Raw genomic sequence first — 22259 nt, 5'->3', positions numbered from 1 at the left:
CTGATGTGACCCGTGAGATGCTGCCTAGAGCGGCATTTCACATTTCTTCTATTAGTCTCTTCGGTCTCACAATGTCTCTTCTTGGCCTCTCCACCTGTCCTTGGCCCTCCTTTGGCCTTGTTGCTTCTGCGACACCTGCTCCATTGCACTCCCTTGTTGTTGTTATCCCTTCGGTGCCTGTCACGTGCTCTTCCTCTTTTTCTTCTTTCAAGCCTTTGAAGTGTGAGCTGTTCCTTGTTATTCGCCTGCTGTCTGACTCTGCTGTTATCATTGTTCCTTTCACTTGTGTTATCGTCAATGGGTCTTGGGCGAATGCACTGTCCGACTTCCGTTGTTGTCTCTGTCGTACAATGACAGTATCTCCTTCATGGAGGTGTGATTTGATGGCATGTCGTCTTCCATCAGCATATTCCTTCATTCTCTTCTTGGCTGCCTCATCTTTTGCTGCCACGCCTTCGTGCCCCGGCGCGGCCGGTCCTTCTATCTGCGGCAGCCTTGTTCTGCTTGTCCTACCTAGTACTAACTCCGCCGGGCATTTCCCTGTCGATCCATGAGGCGTGTTTCTGTAGTCCCTCAGCATTTGGCATAGTGCTTGGCCTAGGGAAATCTGCGACAGTTTCGCCCTCTGAACTGCCTTCTTGATGTTTCCCATAAATCTTTCGACCATGCCGTTTGCTTGCGGCCATAGTGGTGTTACCTTTCTGTGCTGTATTCCGAGGTAAGCCATGAACCTTCGGAATTCCTCTCCTGAGAACGGAGGGCCATTATCCGTTTTCAACGTCTCCGGCGAGCCCCAGGCTGCGAATATGTCGTCTAGAACAGGTAGCGTTGCGGCTGCTGACGTTGAGGAGACTGATCGCACAATCGGGAATCTGGAGTATTCATCCATTATGACCAGTAGGTAAGTTCCCGCGTCTAGAGGTCCAAAGAAATCAGCGGCCATTGTTGTCCATACTGCTCTTGGTAGTTCCGACATTTGCAGTGGTTCTTTTCTTGCAGGCGGACCCGTCGTTTGACAGAGGTGACAGGCCGCGATCGTATCTTCGACTAGACGATCTAACCCCGGGAACCAGACCTTTTCTCTCAGCAGTTTTTTTGTCGCCACAATGCCCCTGTGTGACTCGTGTGCAATGCTGACCACTTGGCGTCGTAGTGAACTTGGAATGACTATCCTGGTGCCCCTCATTACGATTCCGCTGTTTGTCTCCGAGAGCTCCCCACTTATTTTCTGTAGGGCCAGCATCTCCTCCTTTTGTACTCCTCCCTTCCATGTGCAGTTGTTGTTTATATGTCTCCATCTTTGCTGTCTCGTCGTTTCTCTGGCCGCTCGGAGTGTGTCATCTCTTTCCGTTTCTCTCTCTATCTCTGTGAGAGTTACTGGTGCCGGCGTGCTTTGCTTTAGCACGAAGTTTAAGTATTCCTCGGCCATTGAGGCCTTTTTTTCTGCATGTGGCAGCGGATGCCGTGACATGTAGTCGGCTGGATTCTGCTCTTTCCCAGGTTTGTGTATAATTTTGAAGTCGTAGTCCATTAGTCTGATGCCCCAGCGCTCAATGCGAGGCGGCATCTTTGCTGCTGGGTTGCCGTAAATTGTTACTAGTGCTTGGTGGTCTGTGATGATGGTGAATGGCTTTCCGTACACAAACATGTGGTAATGCTCGCATGCCCATACCACCGCCAAGCTTTCTTTCTCCGGCTGGGAGTACGCCTTCTCGATGTCTGTCAAGCTTTTGCTGGCGTATGAGACAATCTTCCTTGGTGACTCCTTTCCCGGCAGGTGTTGTGCTAATATTGCACCCAACCCCACTGGGCTGGCATCAACCGTCAGCTCGGTGCAGAGCCGAGGGTCGAAGTATGCGAGGTGCTCCACCGTCATCACAGCCTTCCTTATCTCTTCGAACGACTCATTGCATTCTTGAGACCAGACAAATTTCTGGCCCTGTTTCGTTAGCTCTCTCAGCGGCGTGCTCACTGTGGCAAAGTCTTGTATGTATCGGGCACAGTAGCTTGCCAGGCCTAGGAATGACCTTATTTCTGCCACATCTGACGGTGGCTTTGTCTTCTTTAGCGTTTCCACTTTGCTGGGATCAGGCCTCATCCCTTTTTCCGAGAATATGTGTCCGAAGAAAATCAGTTCTGTTCTCCCTAGCTCGCACTTCTCTCCATTTAGTGTTAGTCCAGCCTGCTTTAGTTGTTTGCACACTTGCCTTAAGGCGCTGTCATGTTCTCCGTCCGATTTCCCAAACACTAGGATGTCGTCACTGTAATTGAAACTGTTGTGTACTGGTCGTATCACCTGTCTTATTGTCTCCTGAAATATTTCGGCCGCTGACGAGATACCAAAACTGAGCCGTTTGTATCTGAATAGTCCTAGGTGTGTGGAGAATGTTGTTATGTACCTCGACTGTGGGTCCAGCTCTAGTTGGTGATACCCTTTGCATAGATCTAGCTTTGAGAATCGGCACGCCCCTGTCAGCCTGCTGATCATGTCGTTCAGATGAGGTCCTGGATGACGTTCCCTCGATATTGCAGTGTTCGGTATTCTCATGTCCACACAGATCCTTATTTTGGAAGTATTTTTCTTCGGGACTGCCACAATCGGTGATACCCACGGTGTTGGCCCGTCTGCAGGCTCAATTATGTCTTGCTGCAGTAGGTTGTTTATTTCTTCCTCCACTTGCGGTTGTAGGTGAATCGGCACTCTCCTGTGATGCTGTGCCACTGGTCTCACCGCCTCATTTATGTGTAGGGTGACCTGTTTGTCTTTTAGCTTCCCCAGTCCCTGCAGTATTTCTTGATATTCTTGCAGTATGTTTTCTTTTTCTGTCATGTGGTACGTCATCGCCAACAGCCCCATGACTTGTGCCGTCACGTTACTCAGCAGGCAGGGCGCTGGGATGTCCCCTTTCAGCACATGTATTTCTTCCTGTAGCGTCACGTCCTGATATGTTAGCGTCTCAGTGAACTTGCCCATGTTTTCTACTGGTGTCTTTGATCCCCACGTGAACACATCTACTGTTGATGGCGATAGCGTTGGCCTTGTTCTCATTTTCACGTACTCGGACATGCACATTATGTTGCATGTGGCACCACTGTCTAGCACAAATTTTGTTCTGTGGCGCCCGACGTCGATGTCTACTGTGGCCGTCTTTTTTATTTGCTGTTTCTCCATCAGCTGGATGTGTTCCTGCTGTCTTCCTTCTTTGGGTGTGTCGGACATGAGGTATAGCCGTGCTTCTCTCCCAGCCGTCGTCTGTTCATCCGACTCTTCCGACGAGCCTCTCTCTGCTGTCTCCATATGTCTGGCGTGTCTGGTGCCTGTTGTCCCTTGTCTTGCTGTTCGTCCCCTCTCTTTGTTTTATTTATGTACTTATTTCCTTCTTTCTTCTTCCTTCTTGTTCTTCTGGTGCTTTTTTCTTTCTTTGGCACCTTTTTCTTATCGTTTTCTCCTTATTTGGACCGTTTTTCGTCTATTTTCCTTTTTTGCCTGACTCTAAAATGGCCTCCCGGCCTTCCTGTGCTCCTATTGGCCCAATTCGCCTGACTCCAAGATGGCCGCCGCACTCTCGCGCTATTTCGCGCTGTTCGGGACTTTGCCTGACCCTTCAAAATGGCCGCCGTCTATCTCGGGCGCTGATTGGCTCAATTCGCCTGACTTTAAGATGGCCGCCTCCTCTCGCGAGAGTTCGTTAAAGCTCACGCACGGGAGGGATCTTGATCTTTCCTTCAGTTTCACTAACGCGCTGCTCTTACTTCTGTTAGCAGCGCCGGGGTGGGCTCCCGCAACGATGTTTTCTTCTGCTGGCGCTTCGGACCAGGGTGGGCTCCTGGCTCCGAATTTTGTTCCGCGACCGGGTGGGCTCCGACAGTCGCCGCGACGCGTGGATTTCGATCCCGCCTCGTCGCCAGTTGTCGCGTCGCGTCTCAGCAATAACCACCACACAGCCAGGTCAGCTTCTATTCTTTATTGTATCGTTGTGTATCTGCAGCCAGCATGCTGCACGTCCTGCCTCGTCCCTTGCTTCCTGTGGTCTGCCCCTCACCCCTTGACCGGAACTGGTGTCCGGTGACCTCTCCTGCCCTCTGCCCTCCTCGGGGTCCTAGTGCCCCATTTCTCAGGACACTACAAACAGTGGCAGAACAAATCGAGCAACAGGCTAAGGGAAGCACAGTAACAAAATTACGAACAGGTGGCAAAAGAAACAATGTTACAATGAAAGTTACAACACTGGCATAGCAGGGCAATGTAGTTAAATACTGCGGAACTCACAAACAGCAAATGAGGAGCAACAGCAGGGCTGGAAGCGAGACCAGCAGCAGCGGGGGAGCTGGCACGAGGACCTGCTCAATGGCGTCGCGCTGTGACCTCCATTAAGTGGGTCCTGGGCGGTGGGCGCAACTTACTGCAGGCAAGAAGCGGGCAGAAAAAACGGCGGCAAAATGAGCAGCGGCGGGAAAATAGTGCTAAAAAAACTATAACAAGCATATGCTAAGGGAAACACAATAACAAAATAATGAAAAGGGAATCAGAAGAAATAACTGTTACACAAATGTTACAACAGTGGCAGAACAAGACACGCACTGGCTAAGGGATACACAATAACAAAATAATGAAAAGGTGGCACAGGAAACAGTGCTACAGCAAAGGCTACAACAGTGGCAGAACAAGGCAATGCAGTTAAGTACCGTGTTACTGACACACAGCAGATTAGGCGCAACAACAGTGCGGGGGAGCTGGCACGTGGACCTGCTACCACCCCTGTATAAAGCATGAAGCGTGTTACTCAACCGTGTGGCAAATGTCAAAGTAATAATATCTCTCTGTTTCCTACTCCCCTGTTACTGCTAAATAATCATGATGAATGTTGGCACATCCGGAGTTCAAAATAAGAAAATCAGAGTTTGTGTACATGACCATCAATTAGTAATTTAGTTTCTCAAGATTAGTTCACCTCTGTAATACAATCCTAGTTTTTAAAGGATTTAGACAATGTTTTATCTTTTGAAAGAAAAATCAATATCCATAGTACGCTTTTTAAGCCGTAAAATAGAATAGCCTCGCCACGAGAGATGAGTCTCAGTATCAACATTAAGATTCAACAACACCTGCATTACCAAAAGGACATATGGCGAGTCCGGCATGCATTCACTCCGGGTGTAATGATTTGGCAAGCTAGCATTGAACAACATGCAGAACCTGAGCGCCTTTTCTCCTTGTGAAATACACTGAAGCTGTGCAGAACCAGCAAAGATCCCTCACATCTTGAAAAGAACAAAAAGATGGCAAACAATGGCTTTCCAAACACAGAACACCAGGAACGCCGAGCTCCATAGCAAACTGTTGGCAGGTGTCTGGTCTTACATTACACTTCAGAAACACCAGACTGTCAACTTCCCTTCTCGCTGGTCTTTTTCCACTATGGCTGAGTTTCTGCCTCTAGGGCTTGTGCTGCATTGTTGGAACATTCTTTCATACTGTAGTCCTTAGCAGATGTCTTTTTGAGTGCAGCTTCAAGGCAGAGTCTGCTTGCTGCATCTATTGGTTGAGGATGGAACAAATACAATGATAGAATATTTACTGAATAACTTCCTGTTAATTAATATATGATCTCACAGTTTTATGACACTATGCATAGGATCATTCTGTGGTCATCAGGACATGTTGATAAATGCATGCAGACTGTGGTGGATGCCAAGGCTAATTCAGAGGGCCAGTGTAGAACCATACGACTGCCATCAATATATTTACAAACGTTATAGTATTTCTACAGTGCGCTGTTTTACTGCAGTCCAGTATTTCTAGGGCACCAGCAGAGGTGCATGCACGGCATGGTGGAACAATTGCTTTTGGACGTCCTTGTCATGAGGTCTTTACCATCCAAAAGAGGACAGAGGGAGCTCTGCTTGAGAAAGGTGGTGAGGCAGTGCTGGGTTGGTAAACAGAGGGATGTTTCAACGTGTAGGGAAAGAAGGTTTAAGAAGGAATAGGAGCAGGCTATCGATGTCTTTGGAGATGTGGATGAGGAGTTTGTAGAGAGTTCAATTGTGGAGAAAGACGAGGGGCTGTGAATGCCATTTGATTATTCGGCACATGATTTCATAGTTCATGCCAGATGAAGGAGCCATCTAGTGTAGAGAAAATGCTTTCTCTTTCATCGGCCTTGGTAAATTTTTGCGTTGTTGAAGGCAGGCTATGTTTTATAGAGTGCCCGATGCCGCTTTACAAAACGTAAGTTCTATTTGAGAAGACATTCCTCTGAGAACTGCCCGCTCCCCCCTGAGGCTGCCCAAATCATTTGCTGAAGGGGAAGCTGCCCAAAGTGACAGCGTCCCCTTTGCAGATCTGTTCCCATCACCTTTGAGGATTTATGAACATTCCAGTGGTTGATGACGTCATATGCTCTTACAAACCATTGATACATGTTATTACGAATCACAAATAGGAGGGCACACCCCTTTCACACCCTCTCCTACTTGCAAATCATAGTGAGTGATTCAACCCGTTGTGTAAGCCGGAAAGTCTTTATCCAATCACAAGAGATCTGATCGAAAAATTGTTTTAATACATGGCAAAACCCTGTGATTTGAGGGATCAGATAGTGTGCGAACACAAAATGGGTTTGAAAATCTAACTCAGACTTCCATGGCAAAATTGAGAACCTTATGGTGTCAAAAGTGAGGTAGACTGCTGAGGCCACCGTTGTAATAGTCGAGCTGGCTCAGGATCAGACATGAGCAACTGGACTCATTACACTCTCAGCATCTTCCCGCTGTGCCCTGATGCCCAGAGCAGGAGTTTTGGCCGCAAGGAAACAACTCCCTCATTTACTCACCCCAGCATTCTTATAGTTTAGGAAACATGAGCATTTGCTTCTCTTTGGCTTTCTGCTCGTCTGTCAGAGGAATGTGTGCGAGCTTTTTATATACTTCGATTGAAAAAACCTACGGACCTACGGACAACGTCACTCACACTTCAGACCACTGCCCTTGACAATGTTTCCCATTCGAGAAGCGTTCCAATGTAGAGGAAAAAATCTACTTACCCCGATGATCATTAATAATCAGTCCCTATAGTTATTCGCGATTTCTACTTGAGTTTTGAGGCCTATTGTGACAGCATTCACCGGGTAGCCCCTTTCATTCCGCCCCCCGCACCGAGCCCCTCACTCCCCCTGTGTTCTGATTTAGGCCCTTTAGCAAACATGTGCATATTCATATGAATTCCATTTACCTGTGGTTCTGTGTGTCTTTGCAAACATACTGTCACATACGAAGGTGCAGGCGGTAACCATATAGATCCGTATTGGTTAAGTCTGCTGATAAACATGGTCTCCCTTCTATCGAGTCAAATGAGATATTTAACAATCTATAAACTTAAATTAAAAAAACACACACATGTGAATATTTGCCTTATGAAGAGTTTGGAAGGGTGTTCGGGCTTTCAGTGGGTATCAATGTGCTTTCAGGATCAGTTGGAAATGAGCAGATCTTCTATAATCAGACGAGCGAGTTAAGAGATTACACTCTTAACACCCGTCTAAAAATAACACCAGCTCTGCCCTGGAGAGGACAGGATCCCCACAAGAGGGAATCCTGGAGAGAGCAGGTGCAAGGCAGGTAAGGTGACATGCTGCCCCTACAGTGAGGACCTGAGCCCCTGGCCTACTCCGCCCTCCCTGCCTTCCAGGCAAGGAGGAAGGGATGTACAATGAAGCAGAATGACGAAAAGGATTTCTGTTGCAGAACAAAATACAATAAATACAAATAAAGACACAAATTATTATACGCTGGCATTTCTCAGAAGCATTTTTTTATTTAAAGATTGTGCTTAAAGTAGTCGCTTAAAATGACAAACTTTGGCAATGAGAATTAACAGTGACGATGAAAGTACAGAGGCCGCTCTGCAGCATATACTCGTGCTATGGCATTAAAGGAACAAGCATTAGCAAAGCAATAGGTCTCGCATTTTCGAAACTTTGACCTATTGGTATTGTAAATGACAATGTCTTTTATTATTGCAGGTTTTTTAAAGACATACATAAATGGCATTGCCATTTGCAATGCCAATAGCTCAAAATCGCTCAATTGCGAGACCTATTGCATTGTAAATGCTTGTTTTTCCTTTCTGTGGCCTTGAAGCATGTTAGGGAAAGCTGAAACAGAGAGCGGGGTGTCCCTGAAGCGGGCGCCGCGCTCAGCATTAAAGTTTAAAAAAAGCTGAAACAGAGAGCACATTATCCCTGAAGCGGGCGCCGCGCTCAGCATTAAAGTTTAAAAAAAGATGAAACAGAGAGCACATTATCCCTGAAGTGGGCGCTGCGCTCAGCATTAAAGTAAAAAACAAAAAGCTGACACAGAAAGCGCCGTGTCCCTGACGTAGGCGCCGTGCTCAGCTCTAAAGTAAAAATCAAAACTAAAACAGAAAGTGCGGTGTCTCTGAAGTGGGTGCCGCGCTCAGCTTGAAAGGTTAAAAAACAGGAAGCGGCTGCCATTGTCCCGCAGGTGCTGTGTGGAGGGGTGGGGCAGCCACTATTAGAGTTAAAGCTCAAATAGCGCGCTGCATATACAAGAAGCGGCCGCCATTGTCCCACATTATTTATTAAAGAAAATAGTGCTCACCGACTTATAAAGCAGACCGTGTAGCAACAAAAGTGTAAAGTCCAGTTGTTATGGGAGGTTACAAATGCAGACAAGGCGGTACCAAGGAGGGACTACTATGCCTATTTACAAATGAAAAGCAACGATTTTGCAAGGACAGTAACAGGAGCCAATTGAAAAGATGGGTGGGACATGGGCGGAGCTTGAACAGCATACCTCGCAGAGCAGCACATGTGCTGCCACGGCTCGACCTAAAAAGAGAGCCTGTTTCATCTGCGTGTGGTGCAACATGACTTCCCTAAAGCCACAACGGCTAGGAATGTTGGCTTCGGAACCAACACAGGCCTTCCCTTTACAACTAAATAAACTGCAACACAGGACAGGATTCGCGGAGAGTAGAAAATGTGTGACAGGCAATAAGCTGTAAAGTTCCAGAAACTTCTGTCCTGCAGGATCTTTAAAGTCTAGAGTTCGTTTTCAATACTTCTTTTCTCACAGGTTACCAAATGGAGCAGGCATCGGTGGAAAATGATTTGGGTGCAACATGCCTAGACACGGTTGGCACTTACACTTGTTGAATTTTCTGTCCTCATGTAGCATGTTCTCAGAATTTCTTCTCACTCTAGAGCATTTCCTGGACATAACTTATTTCCCTTCTAATTTGCAGTTAGACAATGCAGCAGCTCCAATCTGTCTCTGTCGGCCCTCGGTCATATTAAAGGAAAGGCCCTTTTCAACATCTGGTGGTCCCTTTACCAAATCCTGAGTTAATACGAGTAATCAATAGGTTGTAGATTTTAGAGTTTGCAGAAGATTATTCTTTACAATGCCTAACTAACACATTTGGGGTCTGGCAACCTGCATGAGAAAGCATAACCGCGCATTCTAAATGTATATTGTCACAGTATCTTCCCTGATTGACCCCTTTGTTGCTCTCATTGAAGTCAGCCACGTTAGAAGTTTCTCAAGCGTGATCTCTGGCATGCAAAAAGAGAAGCCGCCAGTGGAGCCGCAACAGATTTTCTGGTGATCACCTACCCAACAAGCATTTGCAATGCAATAGGTCTCGCAGTTACGAGAGTTTCAGCTATTGGCATTGTAAATAACAATGCCTTTTATTTATGTTTTTAAAAGAAAAACAAAAATAAAATGTATTATTATTTCCACTGTCAATAGCTCAAACTCGCGTAAATGCTAGACCTATGCAAATGCTTGTTTTTTTAGAACTTGGCGGCCGGTGAGTAGCGGGTCGTGCAGGCTCCCGCAGGTCTGGAAAAAGGATTGCGCTAAAAATGCTTTAAACCCCGCAAAGACTAGTAAAACTCGATATGAAGTATTACGAAGCATTACGAAGTATCACTGAAACTATATGAAGCTATATGCAGCTATATTTGGAGGAGTTTGGATGTTTTTGACGGCTTAGAGCAGTTGGTTGGTTCAGCATAGCTCAGTTTGAATTCACGTACCGGCGTTATCTGGGTTGCCTGGAATGCCTCGATGCCGCACGGCGCGGAGCTGCTAACTATCTCGAGCCAATGCGGTGAAACAAGCAGCGGTAACAACAAAGCTGCGGACTTGGAACAGGTGGGGGTGATGGCCTGGTAATCCTGCTGCAAGGAGGAACGCAGGAGAGAGGTGCCCGTCGTAATTTGCTGCTTTGGTTTCGTGCAGCAAGTGAGTTGAGCCGCGGGCGGAGAGCTGTGGTTTGGCTCCCCTCACGGAGCTTGCAGAGCTTTCAGGGCTGGAGTAAGAGCGAGGGAGGCGGGGGTAGAGACAAAGACGAAATCAAGTGGGGAAGCACAGGCACAGCGTTGGACAACCTGGAAAAATGAAAACATACCCAGAACCTGCTATCACAGGTGAAGAGTAAGGAGAAGAAGCCAAGGCTGGAGAGGTTAGGCAGCAAATCTCGGGAGAGGGGGGGAGGGAGACAGAAAAACAGAGTGTTATCCGAGGTAATTTAGATAATAATTTAGGCACAGATAATGGGTGGGAGCAATCTAGATATTCCTTTAGGGGCTCTAATCTAAGACCACACATGTTCAGCTCACAGGACATTGAAGACATTGAAGGCGGGGGAAATCGAGAGGCAGTTCAAGCTAAAAACCCAAAGAAACTTTCTGTACAAGATAATCCAAAAAGCTCAGAGGCACGTAAACACAGAGTGACTGGTAAAAACAAGCCCGGCGGAGCGTGGCGCGTGCGCGCTTGGGGGCGGGGGAGCGCATTCCAGGCGGGGGAGCGGACCCTTTGAAGTGCTCCCAAAAAGCGGATTACATGGCGGCACGATGCACGTGATTGTGTGCGTGCTAGCAATGCAATCCGCTTTTTGGGAGCACTTTTCAAACCCGCTTTCTATAGTCTCGCTTTGCGATCGCTTACGCGATAGCAAGGTCGAGACCTAAAAAGGAGCCGGTGTGTTGCCTTGGCTTTCAACATGAGGCAGCTCAGCAGGTGACCAGAGGACAGTCCTCGCAGTGCTATAGGTGCATAGAATCCCACTTAGAAGAGGGTGAGTTGGTGGCAGTCACCTTCCTCAGAGGTCAAATGAAAGACCATAAAGGCATTGGCGGTCAACAAGCATTTGAACTTTCAATGGATTGGAAACACCCTTTAGCAAGTACGTAGTTCTTTTTTTAAGCAGTGTGAATGTGTCCAAAGATATAACCAAGATGATGTACCAGTTGTAGCTCCCTCTAGATCCTTAAACTAGGAGAGTAGTGGACTCCATTTAGGTAGAGTAAAGGACCATGGGAGGTAGGATGTATTCCAGGCACTCATCATTATGTCATACATAGAGCTTACTTGATTCCCCCCAACGTACAGTTCAGGGGCACACAAAAGGGGTGTTGCAGTTCCATTTTGCGTTTTATTTTCTCCACCATGTGCAGCTAGGAAGGATGAGGAGCTGAGATTCTCTACAGTTAGATGGTTACCAAGGTCCTCATGGGGTTCACCGGTATGAATATCCTGCCACCCTACCTCAGTCACTTAAGACTGAGAACAGGGATATGAGAGTGGTGTGCAGGCCTTGCCTGCCTCACAGCACCCAGCGACGATGTGATACCCACCCCCTGCATCCCTGCTGCTTCACACAAACCTTGCGGTGGTTGCAGATGTGAGGAGAGGTCTAACCCATAGCACTTACTCCAGGAAAATCCTTTGTTGTCCGCCTCACCTTAATGGCATATACCAAGTGCAGAGGACTGGGGGGGGGAATCGCTCTGTTCTTGCCAACGAGAACCTTCATGGACATCCAGAAACCATCTAATATGATTGCCTGTTCTCTGCCATGTGGGCGAGTCCTTTCAGCCCCAGCTAGGGTGTCTGGAGTCAGTAAAAAATGGTCCACAAGTGCCTTTCCATAGGCCTATGGTGCAAATGTTAGCTGTGCAAGCAGCAGAGCATGCTAGGCTTTCTCCTGCTCTCTAGTCTTGAAGAAACCTTTCCACAGCAGCACCGGTGGCTGCTTGCTCGGGGTTATCAAGCACCACCTTTGACTATGGTCCCCTAAGTCACCGGTCCCTCGGCTGAACGATCAGGTGATGGGGTGAGCAGGAGCCTTAACAGGAGCGCCCATCTTCGATAAGGCCTAGCCCCGCCTCCCAGTCATAGGCTTTTTTTTTTATTCTGTGATGAATTTTTCTAACTAGTTCTGGTGATAAATGTTCCCATGCATATCCACCATCTTATGAGAAGAAATGGCTTATGCCAACAGAGACCTTTCTACTTTCAAGCCTCATCTCAAGCACCTTTGTTGTAATGAGATTTGACAGCAGTCTGCCAATTTTCCCAGTGAGTTTTGCACCTATTTGTGTGGGAGCCTTTCCAAAACTACCATCGCAGCTTGTTGCACAGTTTGCAGCACATGAGATCCATTTCTGAGAGCCACCACACTGCTTAGCTCTCTCAATTGGTGTTGTTTTATGTTCAAACAGCATTCGTCAAAATATTTTGCTCCCATCCATGTCTGAACGTTTTAACAGTGGGGGCTGCTGTGGAATGAAAGTGGGGGGTAAGTGGGGCAACACAGGGGGCAGCACGGCGGAGAAAAAGAAGAAAAAACATAACTAGCACTTCACCTGGCTGCCGCCGCTTTTGGTGCTCTCCTGTTCCTCTGCTTCTCCATGCACAGGCTCCCAGAGTTCTACACCAATCTAGATGCTGCTCTTATGCCCGTAGTTTCCAGCATAAGAGAAGCGCCGGGATTGGTCTGAGTGGTCTGGTTTGATGCTCAGTCAGGTCTTGAGAGCCTGTGTCTGTTCTCAACCCGGCTGTGCAGCACAGCTCTGGTGGAGAGATCTAAGTGCGCATGTCAGTTTGGCCGTCCTAAGACGGCCAGCCAAACTGACATGCACACTTGCAGCAGTGCCCACCACTTCTCTTCCCTGCTGCTGTGATCTATTTGGATGGCCGGCCCCGCTCTAGACCCGGCTCAGGGTGGAAAATAAAATGATAATAAGCTGTTTTATTATCATTTTATTTTCCATGTTTTCAGTGCTGTGAGAGCAGTAGGCCGACGCCCTTCTGCCTTAACGGAAAAGCTGCCGCTGAGACTTAACTATGTTTTGGTAGTAAAAGCACCCAAAAAAATATGCTGGGCAGAGATGTTCTTATAAAATGTGGGTCAAATCAAAAATAAGCAGAGGGCATCATCAGCAATAGTTTGCATGTGGCTCTTTTCAACTAAATATTATTATTCTTTACATTATTTTACATCTTTTTGACATGTATGATTTCCTCTGTTGCTCTAAGTACCGCCAAGCATGAGTGTGAGGCTGACAGTCATCTGATGCCTTATACAAGGAGGGGAAGTATCCTCTGCCTGAACGTCTCTCCTTGGCTATCATCTCTCCCATCAGCCACCATCATTCCCTCTCAGCTTCCCTATGGCCATCTCTTTTGAGTCTGTTACCACCTGAATCCAACAAGCAAGCTTTGAGACCGAAGAGCATAACGATAGATGTAGAATTACAGAGAGCAGCACATTGGTTGTACTACATTGCCTATTCTTTCCATCCCACTATTCTCCACCATTCTCTATTTTCCTACCTCACTAATTTCTGCACCCCCCAACCCCTTGTCCTCGACCCTTCAATTGGTCAGCCAGCCTCTATGTACCCGTCCTTCCTTCCTCAGCTCTAAAATATTTTTATAGACTAGTTTAATGGTCTGCTGAACTATCCTGATCAAAATGGTATACTAAATTTCCCAGGTATGGCAAATTTGAGATTGAGCAGACCTATTCCTCTCTTGACCTGCCCATTCTACCTCCTCACGTGCTCACTTACACATCTTCGTTATAGTCGACTGATCTCCCAGTTCAGTCACTCTAGCTATCTTTTCTGTATCCTCTTGATGGCGTGCCATTGCCCCTAATTTCTCCACTGCCTCACTGCTCATATGCACCACTTCAGAGGGAGGGTGTGAAACTGGACATTGTAGAATTATATGCCTTTTTGTACTAAGAAAGGGCATGGATCTGGCAGTCTTTATCCAACATCAAATCCCATTTTTACTTGTGTAAAGGTGAGATATAAACTCCTTAGACTAATTACAGTGGTACACTGTGTTTGTCACATTGTGTGTTATTGCTATTTGCATTCTAATTGTGTTTTCTAATTTGCCAGTGTTGTGCAGTTTGTTTTGTATTTTACCATAAGCACTACAATGGCAATTCTTCAAGGGCAGTACAAAGACTGACCTCTGACACAGTCTATTGTGTAATGCATCAGCTCCCACTGTTGTGAGGAAGCAAGCACAATTTGTGAATAGACTCTCTTTAGTTGATGGTGTCTATTGAAAATAATTTTTATTCGTGCTTTCCAGGGTTCGTATGGTGTTGTGAAGTTAGCCTACAATCAAAGTGATGACAAGTACTATGTAAGTATAACTTTTTTCGTAGTATTTACCATTGCATTGTTGTCCCATTATTGTTGTAAAACGTTGCCACTTTTGGATGCAAACTGCCAAATGACCCAAACTAAATTACCGACATGAGTATATTGACAGCTCGTGACAGAATAACATTGGAACGAAAACCAATATACATTTTTGGGACTCACCTTGTAGGTGTTGTCATGACCACTGTGGTGGATACATGACACATGGATGACCTTAGTCCAATCTTTTAAAGTATTTGGCATAATACAAGATCTAGGTATAAGATTAATTATGAAATTAAGTACCAACAAAGAAAGCTAGATATTCGAGAAAAAGTATTTGCTACCACAAAGCATCTACCAGGGATGCATAATTTATACATGGTTAAAAGGTGCTTGGTTTATTAAAGACTATAGAAGTGCACATTATATGCATACGTGTGAGATGCATTATGTTCTTTGGAGATATGTGATTTACACACAAGCATAAATTGCAAATGGACATGCAAATGAGGCATACCCAAGCAGCTGTCTGGCAAAGTAAATAATTATCTACACCCACAAAGGAGTAACATCTACAGCATTTAGGGGCATATTATCAAGAAACGGCGTTAAAATTATCGCCGCTTTAGCAGAGAATTCCAATAGAATCCCATGTTCTGGTGTCAACATGGGCTTCTATGGGAATTCTCTGCGGCATATTATCAAGCCCATTATCGCCGCTTTAGCGGCAGTTTTCTGCCGCTAAAGCGGCGATAATTTTAATGCCGTGATTGATAATATGCCCCCAAATGTTTCACAAAACAGAGGTACAAGATCTCCTCCTGGTTTTCCTGTTATTGAATTACTCATGGTTGTAATATCTAGTTTTGCTGTTGTTCCAAACCCTGCTACCATATTATCTTATACTCCAGCCACTGCCAAATGGTTCATACTTTGCTACTTTTTTCTCGGTCCCTAAACATCCATATTGTCAGTACCTCATTGCATTTTCTGTGGGCTAGCAGATGTGGTCCTGTTTTTCCCAACGCTTTACTCAATCAGGTTCCATCTTCACGAAGCACTCAAGAAAGATCTGGAGCCACTTTAGTTAAGTAGATAATGTGCTGCTCACTTTTGGATCCTTAGGCCAATTCATGATGACTCCCTGTATCTCGTTATCAAATTAGCAATGAAAGGGCAAAAAGCTACTTAAGAAAAATTTCAATTTTGCCTTTCCCGTCTTTGCTATCTAGGTCCTACCTCTCAGCGCTGGAGAAAAACTTGTCCTCAGACTACATTTAAGTCATTTGTAAGTTGCCTAGGCCAGTCACTGCCTCTCAGGCATTCACATTACTGGAAATGGTGGGTTACAGCAGAGAGTGGATATTGGGATAGGTGACTTTGTTAAAGGACTCCACGTTTTTTAGGTCTCGCTAGCGTAGGCTGCGCACATGCGCAGTCTCACTGGCGAGATTTAATGTTTTGGGGATTTTTCGGTAAAGGGCTTTAAGCCCCGCCCCTCTTTCCCATTGGCCGGTGTCACCGTTTATGCTAAACGGCGGCCAGCCATTGGGAAATAGCTGTTGGTGACGTTTTCGCTCGGCTTTTTCTGCCGTCCCACTTGGACGGCCTCGCCTGCTTTCCTTCTGAAGTAAAAGGTTTCTTATCTTTATGGGGCCAAACACATGGCCCCATAAAGATAAGAAACCTTTTAGCAGGCGAGGCCGTCCAAGTGGGACGGCAGAAAAAGCGAAACGAAAACGTCATGGCGAGCGCTTGTCTTTGATCTCAGCAAATAGCATGGAAAGAAACGTTACTCGGGCCGCATTCCCAGCCAAAGCAGCCCCGGAAAGCGCGTGAGTTAGCTGGTACTGACGCTTCATTGAAAATGCCGGAACACTGCTGCTTGCATGTCAACACACTTTTGCTGACACAAAATCTTGATTTTCGTACAAGGCAGACATTTTCTTTTCAAATAAGTCTCCCACCAGTATCTCACATTACTTTTTTTTTGTGCACGAGATATGCCCTCATGTTCATCTGTCACGCAGCCTACTGGCAAGTACATATTGTGATATTTTTGCTGGAATAAAAGTTATTTCACCCAACCGCCCCTGGTAACTGAGGCAGGGCAATGTAATTAAAAGGGTATCACAGATGGTTTTGGCATTAGTTACATTTAGTGAATGGCGGTGCCGTTTCACACACCATACACCGCTTTATTTATAACTAGAGCGTTTACCTTCCGAGGAAACTGCTTCTTTTTCGTTTGTTGGTGAAAGACACACGTTTGGATTTCCTGATTTATGTAACTTATTTTTCAGTCTACTTATTGAAACAATCATAATTGGGGTGGTAGGGTTTGCCCTCGTTTCACTGATGTATTTAGCTCTTGCCATTTCATTTTGCAGGGGGGTTGACAAGAGATGGACCAGACTAAAGGGTTAAGTTGATTGCACACAAACTTACGTTTGATCCTAGACACTTCTATGAACATAGAAAGTACAATTAAATGATTGCCTGCTTTTTGTTTCGAATTGCAGATTGAGAGGTAGTGGTTCAATATTTGCTATTCTTCTTCCATGTGGCATTTGCACCCATGATTTGACATGTTTATAGTTTTCATAATTTGCATTTCATAGCCTAAAACTAAATTATGAGCAGTTTTGAGTGCCTCCTTAGTTCTTGGGGTTCGTAAGGATTAGAACTAAAACAAATTGCTTCAAATTACCCCAGTACAGTAAACTCCAGAAACGTTCATGTCTGTAGGTATTGTCTAGAGCTGAAGAATACTCTCCGCTATAGAAAATCTTCAGCAGAAATCTTGAGGCTTGTGTGCCAGCCTAATACGCTGCAAGAAGAGAGGGGACATTTTATGATGGGCATAACAACCGCAACTATGCACTGGTTTGCACTTTTTTCCCTTCTGTTGTCCAGTGGTATTGGTACTCCTCTGCCACTTTCCAAGCACACAACATAGGGACGGGAACCATAACAACCCCTGCTGCCCACCCGCCCCATGGGACCTCTTTGTCCACATTTAAATACTTCATTCACATGCCTAAATGTTGTACCTAAATGTATGTTATTATTTTGGTTTGTACTTTTTCCAGTTGGATCAAAGCTTATCAATGTGTACATGCTAATGCACATACATTTGTCAAAAGGGTGATCGGGGATGTCCTACATGGGTTTGGGGTACCTCTTCAAATAGGAAGTGATAAGGGTACCCACTTATTGCGTCTCTAGTTCAGGAATTATGCAGCGCTTTAGGGTTTCAAACAACATTTCCACGGTGCGTATCGCACCCAGTCGTCAGGAAGGCGGAGCGTTTCACATCCACCTTAAAGTAAGATAGCTGAGATTTGTGCAGAAACAGCACTCAAGTGACCTGATGCACTGTCTCTCTGGTCAGTCTGAGCCGTTCCTAATCAGGAGACTTACCTTAGCCATTATGAAACAGTGAGGGGGCAGCCTGTGTTGCTTCCGTCTACCCCTCCAGTGTTTCCAGGTTTGATCGATTTGCACTTGAATGATGATGTGACGCTACAGTACTGCAAGCAACTTGTTCGCTGTCTCTACAGCTGCAATTGTCAAGACTGAGCTGCTGTACCCCTTTTCAAAGCCTGCCATAACCTACAGCCAGGGGACTGGGTCCATTTGTAAGTACACCAGCGAAAGTCAGCTCTCTAGCGCCACAGGTGTGGCCGTTTCAAGTCTTGCTCACCACAAACAGTGCTGCTATGTGCCGCAGAGTGCCAGTCTGAGTGCATCTGTAGCACTTCAAATAGTTCATGGAACCAAGAAATTCGAATCCTTTTGCTGCGTCAGTACCCATGGGCAAATGTTGATAGCTCAACTGTGAGCAAAATGTTGTCTTCAGCACAAGAATGGTCTCCTGTTACCAGATCCCGCCAGCCTTACTCCCACCATGATGCGGCGACTCCTTGTACTTGATTCCTAGATGGGTATAGCTGTTTTTCTTTACTGTAAGTCTTGTTGTCTGGCTCACCGCTTTGCTCTTCTTACTAGTGCCAGGTCAAGGTGATCGGCGTCCAGATGTTAACAGTGCCCTGCCTGCCCTCCACTCTCGAGAGCCACAACCTTTGTAAAGTTAAGACACCTTATTCTATTTTCTAGAACAGTACCGACAAAATCTAATTTGCTGTATCCGTGTCCATTCCCTTTGATGAAGGATAGCAATGTCTTGGCTTGAACTAAGCATGGGCATTGCCCCCATTCATGTGAAACTGTATCCCTGCCTGTGACCCTGTCGGCTGTAAGTTTGTTTCCCTAACCAGGATCCCATGCTCTCTTCTGCTCGCTTGCTGACATTGCCCGTTGAATTACCTGCGAAACCTGAAATGGACTGTTTGGAAGGTTTGGGGATGAAGATATTAGAGATCGTTTTGGCAATCCCTGTCATCCTGATGTTGCTGTATCTCATTGTTGAAGTCAGTGTGTGCTGCCTTCATCTGATTGTGCATCACTTGGGTATGTTAGGGATGATGTGTCCCAGGAAGTTAATTGTTTGATTATAATTGATATGTGTTAAGGGAGTCGCAGTACAGTCGTGCACAAGGAAGGGGCTGAGTGATTGTTACATTCACCTCAGCATTACTGTAACTGCTGCAGCTCAGCATGTAAAGCCCTGACTCCATGCTTGTCTCTGGAAGTGAGACATTTCGGATTAGCTCGCTCAGCTGCATTTGTTCGATGGTCGTCTACAGACCTTAGCATGACCTCAAAAAGATGCACCTGTGTAACTCCTTTGTTTCGTCTCATCACTTGATCGCCATTTGCAGCTCTATATATAAAAACCTATAAATGTATGTCTTGCCTCTGCTTGCGCAGCTTATGATCATTTGGGGACCCCCTTGTCACCCGTTTCTGTGACTCATGGATAGATTATTCTTATGTTAATGAACATTTTCAGGTTTTGAGTTGTCATGTGGAGAGTTTGTTTTGTTTAAGACAGCCATAGGGTATTATATGATCTTCGTATTATTTAGCCTCATTTAGTTTCCTGGTGTTTCAGGCCTCTGACATTTCTCATCATGTCTCTGATCAGAAATGTCATAACTCGTATTTGACTTTTAAAGTGATAAGGACGCTTTGATAGCTGCCTATAGGAATTAATGTAAACACCTTCCCCAGTACAGTGCTTCAGAAATCTACAATGGCTTAACCACTACTTTTCAGTGTATGTTGGAGTGACACTCGAGCACTGGGCGGGCCATTGTCTGGCTCCATAAATAATACTACGTTACAGACCAGATTACCGTCTGTTATAATGAAATGGACAACTGTAGTCTAAAACAATACAAATAGATAGTAGAGTTATATATTGGAATCCACCGCAACGCACTAAAGAGAAAAGATTGAGGCACCATTTTAAGGCTTCATCAAAGAATTATACCCAATGCTGGGGGCTACACCTGTTGTTAAAGGCCCTCTACCCGAGTTGAATGCCTTTAGCAACCAACACAACCCGAGGCAGTGTGGATGTAACACTATTAGAGCTTTTTGCACACTGAGGATATATTATTCTACATTCATCAGGGAGAAATAGAAAGGCAAGCATTGGAATGTTGGAACAGAAATCCTATACCAGCCATTTCTGGCCCTCTGCCACTCCATTGTCTTCACTGCAGCTCCCAACATTTAATTGTTCGAATAAAGTGTCATAGCCTGCCCTTGTGGGCAATAACAGCTGTTAAATGCCGCCCCCTGCAGGTATTGTACAGAGCCACAGGTGAGGGCCCACAATAAAGGGAAGATAATAAGCAGCTTTTAAGGCCCCCAGTTAATGGCAATAAGGCTATTGGCACCTAAGCAGTGATTTCAACATATCCTCAATTCAGGTTGTATGTATGCAATTGTCTGTGGAGTCACCCCTGTGATATACATTTTAATCATACCTGGAACACCGTTTAAAAAAAACCCAAAAAAGGTGTTTTTTTAGATTTTATGCATAAAGTTGAACAGCTGCTACATACATTGCAGCAAGAAGAGAATTGCTACAACATGTGGTGCATGCAAAAGCCATGTGTCGACCAGTATAACCAGCGGCACAAATTTGCCCATGTTGAGAAAGGCAATAATAAACACAATTATACCTATCAAAACATCATAACAAAGCAAACAAGCTCATGAGACTGTAAGGCAAAAGTGAGGAGTCGAGTCATGTGTGAGGAGAGGGAAAACAGTTGATACCTGGAATACAGTTAATAAAGAGATACCTGGGTGTTTGTATTGTAAAGTCCCCGGAGGAAATTATCATAAGTGCTCCCTGGAATATGGCTGATCCCACCCTGATTCTAAGGGACCAGGATGAGACCCGATGATGAAGCATGACACCAAAAGGGTGAGCGCCGGTCTATCTAACAATACTAAGGTCTTGTTAGATGACGAGGGTCAAGCTTCACTTGGTTGTGAGAGTTATCCCGGTACGGCTACCCCGTTAATGATGAATTGTATAGGATACCTTTGTTGGAGTGAGTCTTGGACGGGATGGCGTATCCTATGTTCTTTTCGTCTCATCCCTTCCGTAGCACAGGATTGATTTCTGAAATCCGTGGGCTACTGGCATTGTGGATATGCAAGCTTATAGCAGCAATGTAAGGTTGTTCTAAGCCTATATTATGGTTGAAATATCAACCCACAAAGAGATCACATTTATTATATCAAGCCTACTAGTATATTACAAGGTACGTCTAGGTAAGTGGATGTGAAATTAAGACAAAGATTCAACCACAATACAGTGACATAGAACCTGTCTCAGCATTTGGATTCCACTCCAATGTCTGAAAACTGAATTCAAAATTCACCAGCTGAAAAAGTAAAATATGCCCTGATACCTCGAGTAAGTGTTATATAATTTGAAAGGTTCATTAGTATTCATTACAACAACTCACTGATGAGCTGAAGCCAGTGATTGACGTTAGTTACTGCGATGCTGCAGAAAGCTGGCATCACACAGGCTTCTCTGCCCCACTGATTTGGATAGGAGGGTGGTAGGGGGAGTTGATGTCATTCTGCAGTGGCACCTCTTAGCTGGCAAAAGAATCAGCTGCCCAATCCCGCGTGAGCGCTAAAGGAAATTGTTCTTTCCCATGTTCTTCTTCCAGTGAAAAGGAGCATCCCCGGTAGTATGCCTACATTTAGCAACTGGGCTGTAGAATATTAAACAGTGTGAGATTTTTTTTGTAATTCTCTATGGGATATTATTATTCTGAATGAATATTAGAAAGCAAATGGTATTCAGTGCTATGCCATTCAATGCAGTGCATAAGAACAGTTCATGTGTATAATTAGGTTCTCCATTATTATAACTTGATCAGTCAAATTATGTAAATCTTTCCACAGCAGAGCTATAAAATTGTTTGTATCTGTAATTATTTTCAATGCTACCAATCATTACACTCCTGCAAGTGTGACAAGTCGAACTATTCCAGGCTCTCAAGGCTATAAGGTTGGCTTGGGCGGCAGTTAGTACTCATTTTTAACTTATATTGAATTAATACGAATTAATCAATCAAAATCACTTTATTTCGGCCACCAGGGCCATAAAAGTGCAATCAATTTACAGCAAAAATAATATAAAACATAATTAAAAACAGTCATAAAATAGATCATATTAAAAAATGTCAGTTATTACAGATATTGTTTTAAAGAAATAGGTTAATTCATGATATATTCATTGATTGTCAATAATAAATATGTACACAGTTCGTTATCAGATCAGATGGGGGAGTGCCATTAAAACAGAGTATTAATAAAGCAGCTAAAAGTACA

The 22259-nt window shown here is 45.1% G+C and overlaps 1 protein-coding gene across 3 annotated transcripts in view; it reads left to right on the top strand.

Annotated features, from left to right (window-relative positions):
- The window catches only part of CAMKK1 (calcium/calmodulin dependent protein kinase kinase 1), a 1170789-nt gene that overhangs the window by 479353 nt on the left and 669177 nt on the right, over positions 1-22259 (top strand). For all 3 annotated transcript variants that reach the window (XM_085649569.1, XM_085649570.1, XM_085649571.1), the window contains one exon: positions 14428-14481. In XM_085649569.1, the coding sequence (XP_085505695.1) occupies positions 14428-14481 (54 nt within the window). The remainder of the gene's footprint in view (positions 1-14427; positions 14482-22259) is intronic.

The sequence above is a fragment of the Triturus cristatus genome, chromosome 3_2 (genome assembly GCF_964204655.1).
Source record: "Triturus cristatus chromosome 3_2, aTriCri1.1, whole genome shotgun sequence".
In the NCBI taxonomy this organism is placed as follows: Eukaryota; Metazoa; Chordata; class Amphibia; order Caudata; family Salamandridae; genus Triturus; species Triturus cristatus.
Note: the sequence above shows the minus strand (reverse complement) of the source record. Positions and strands in the feature narration are given on the sequence as shown.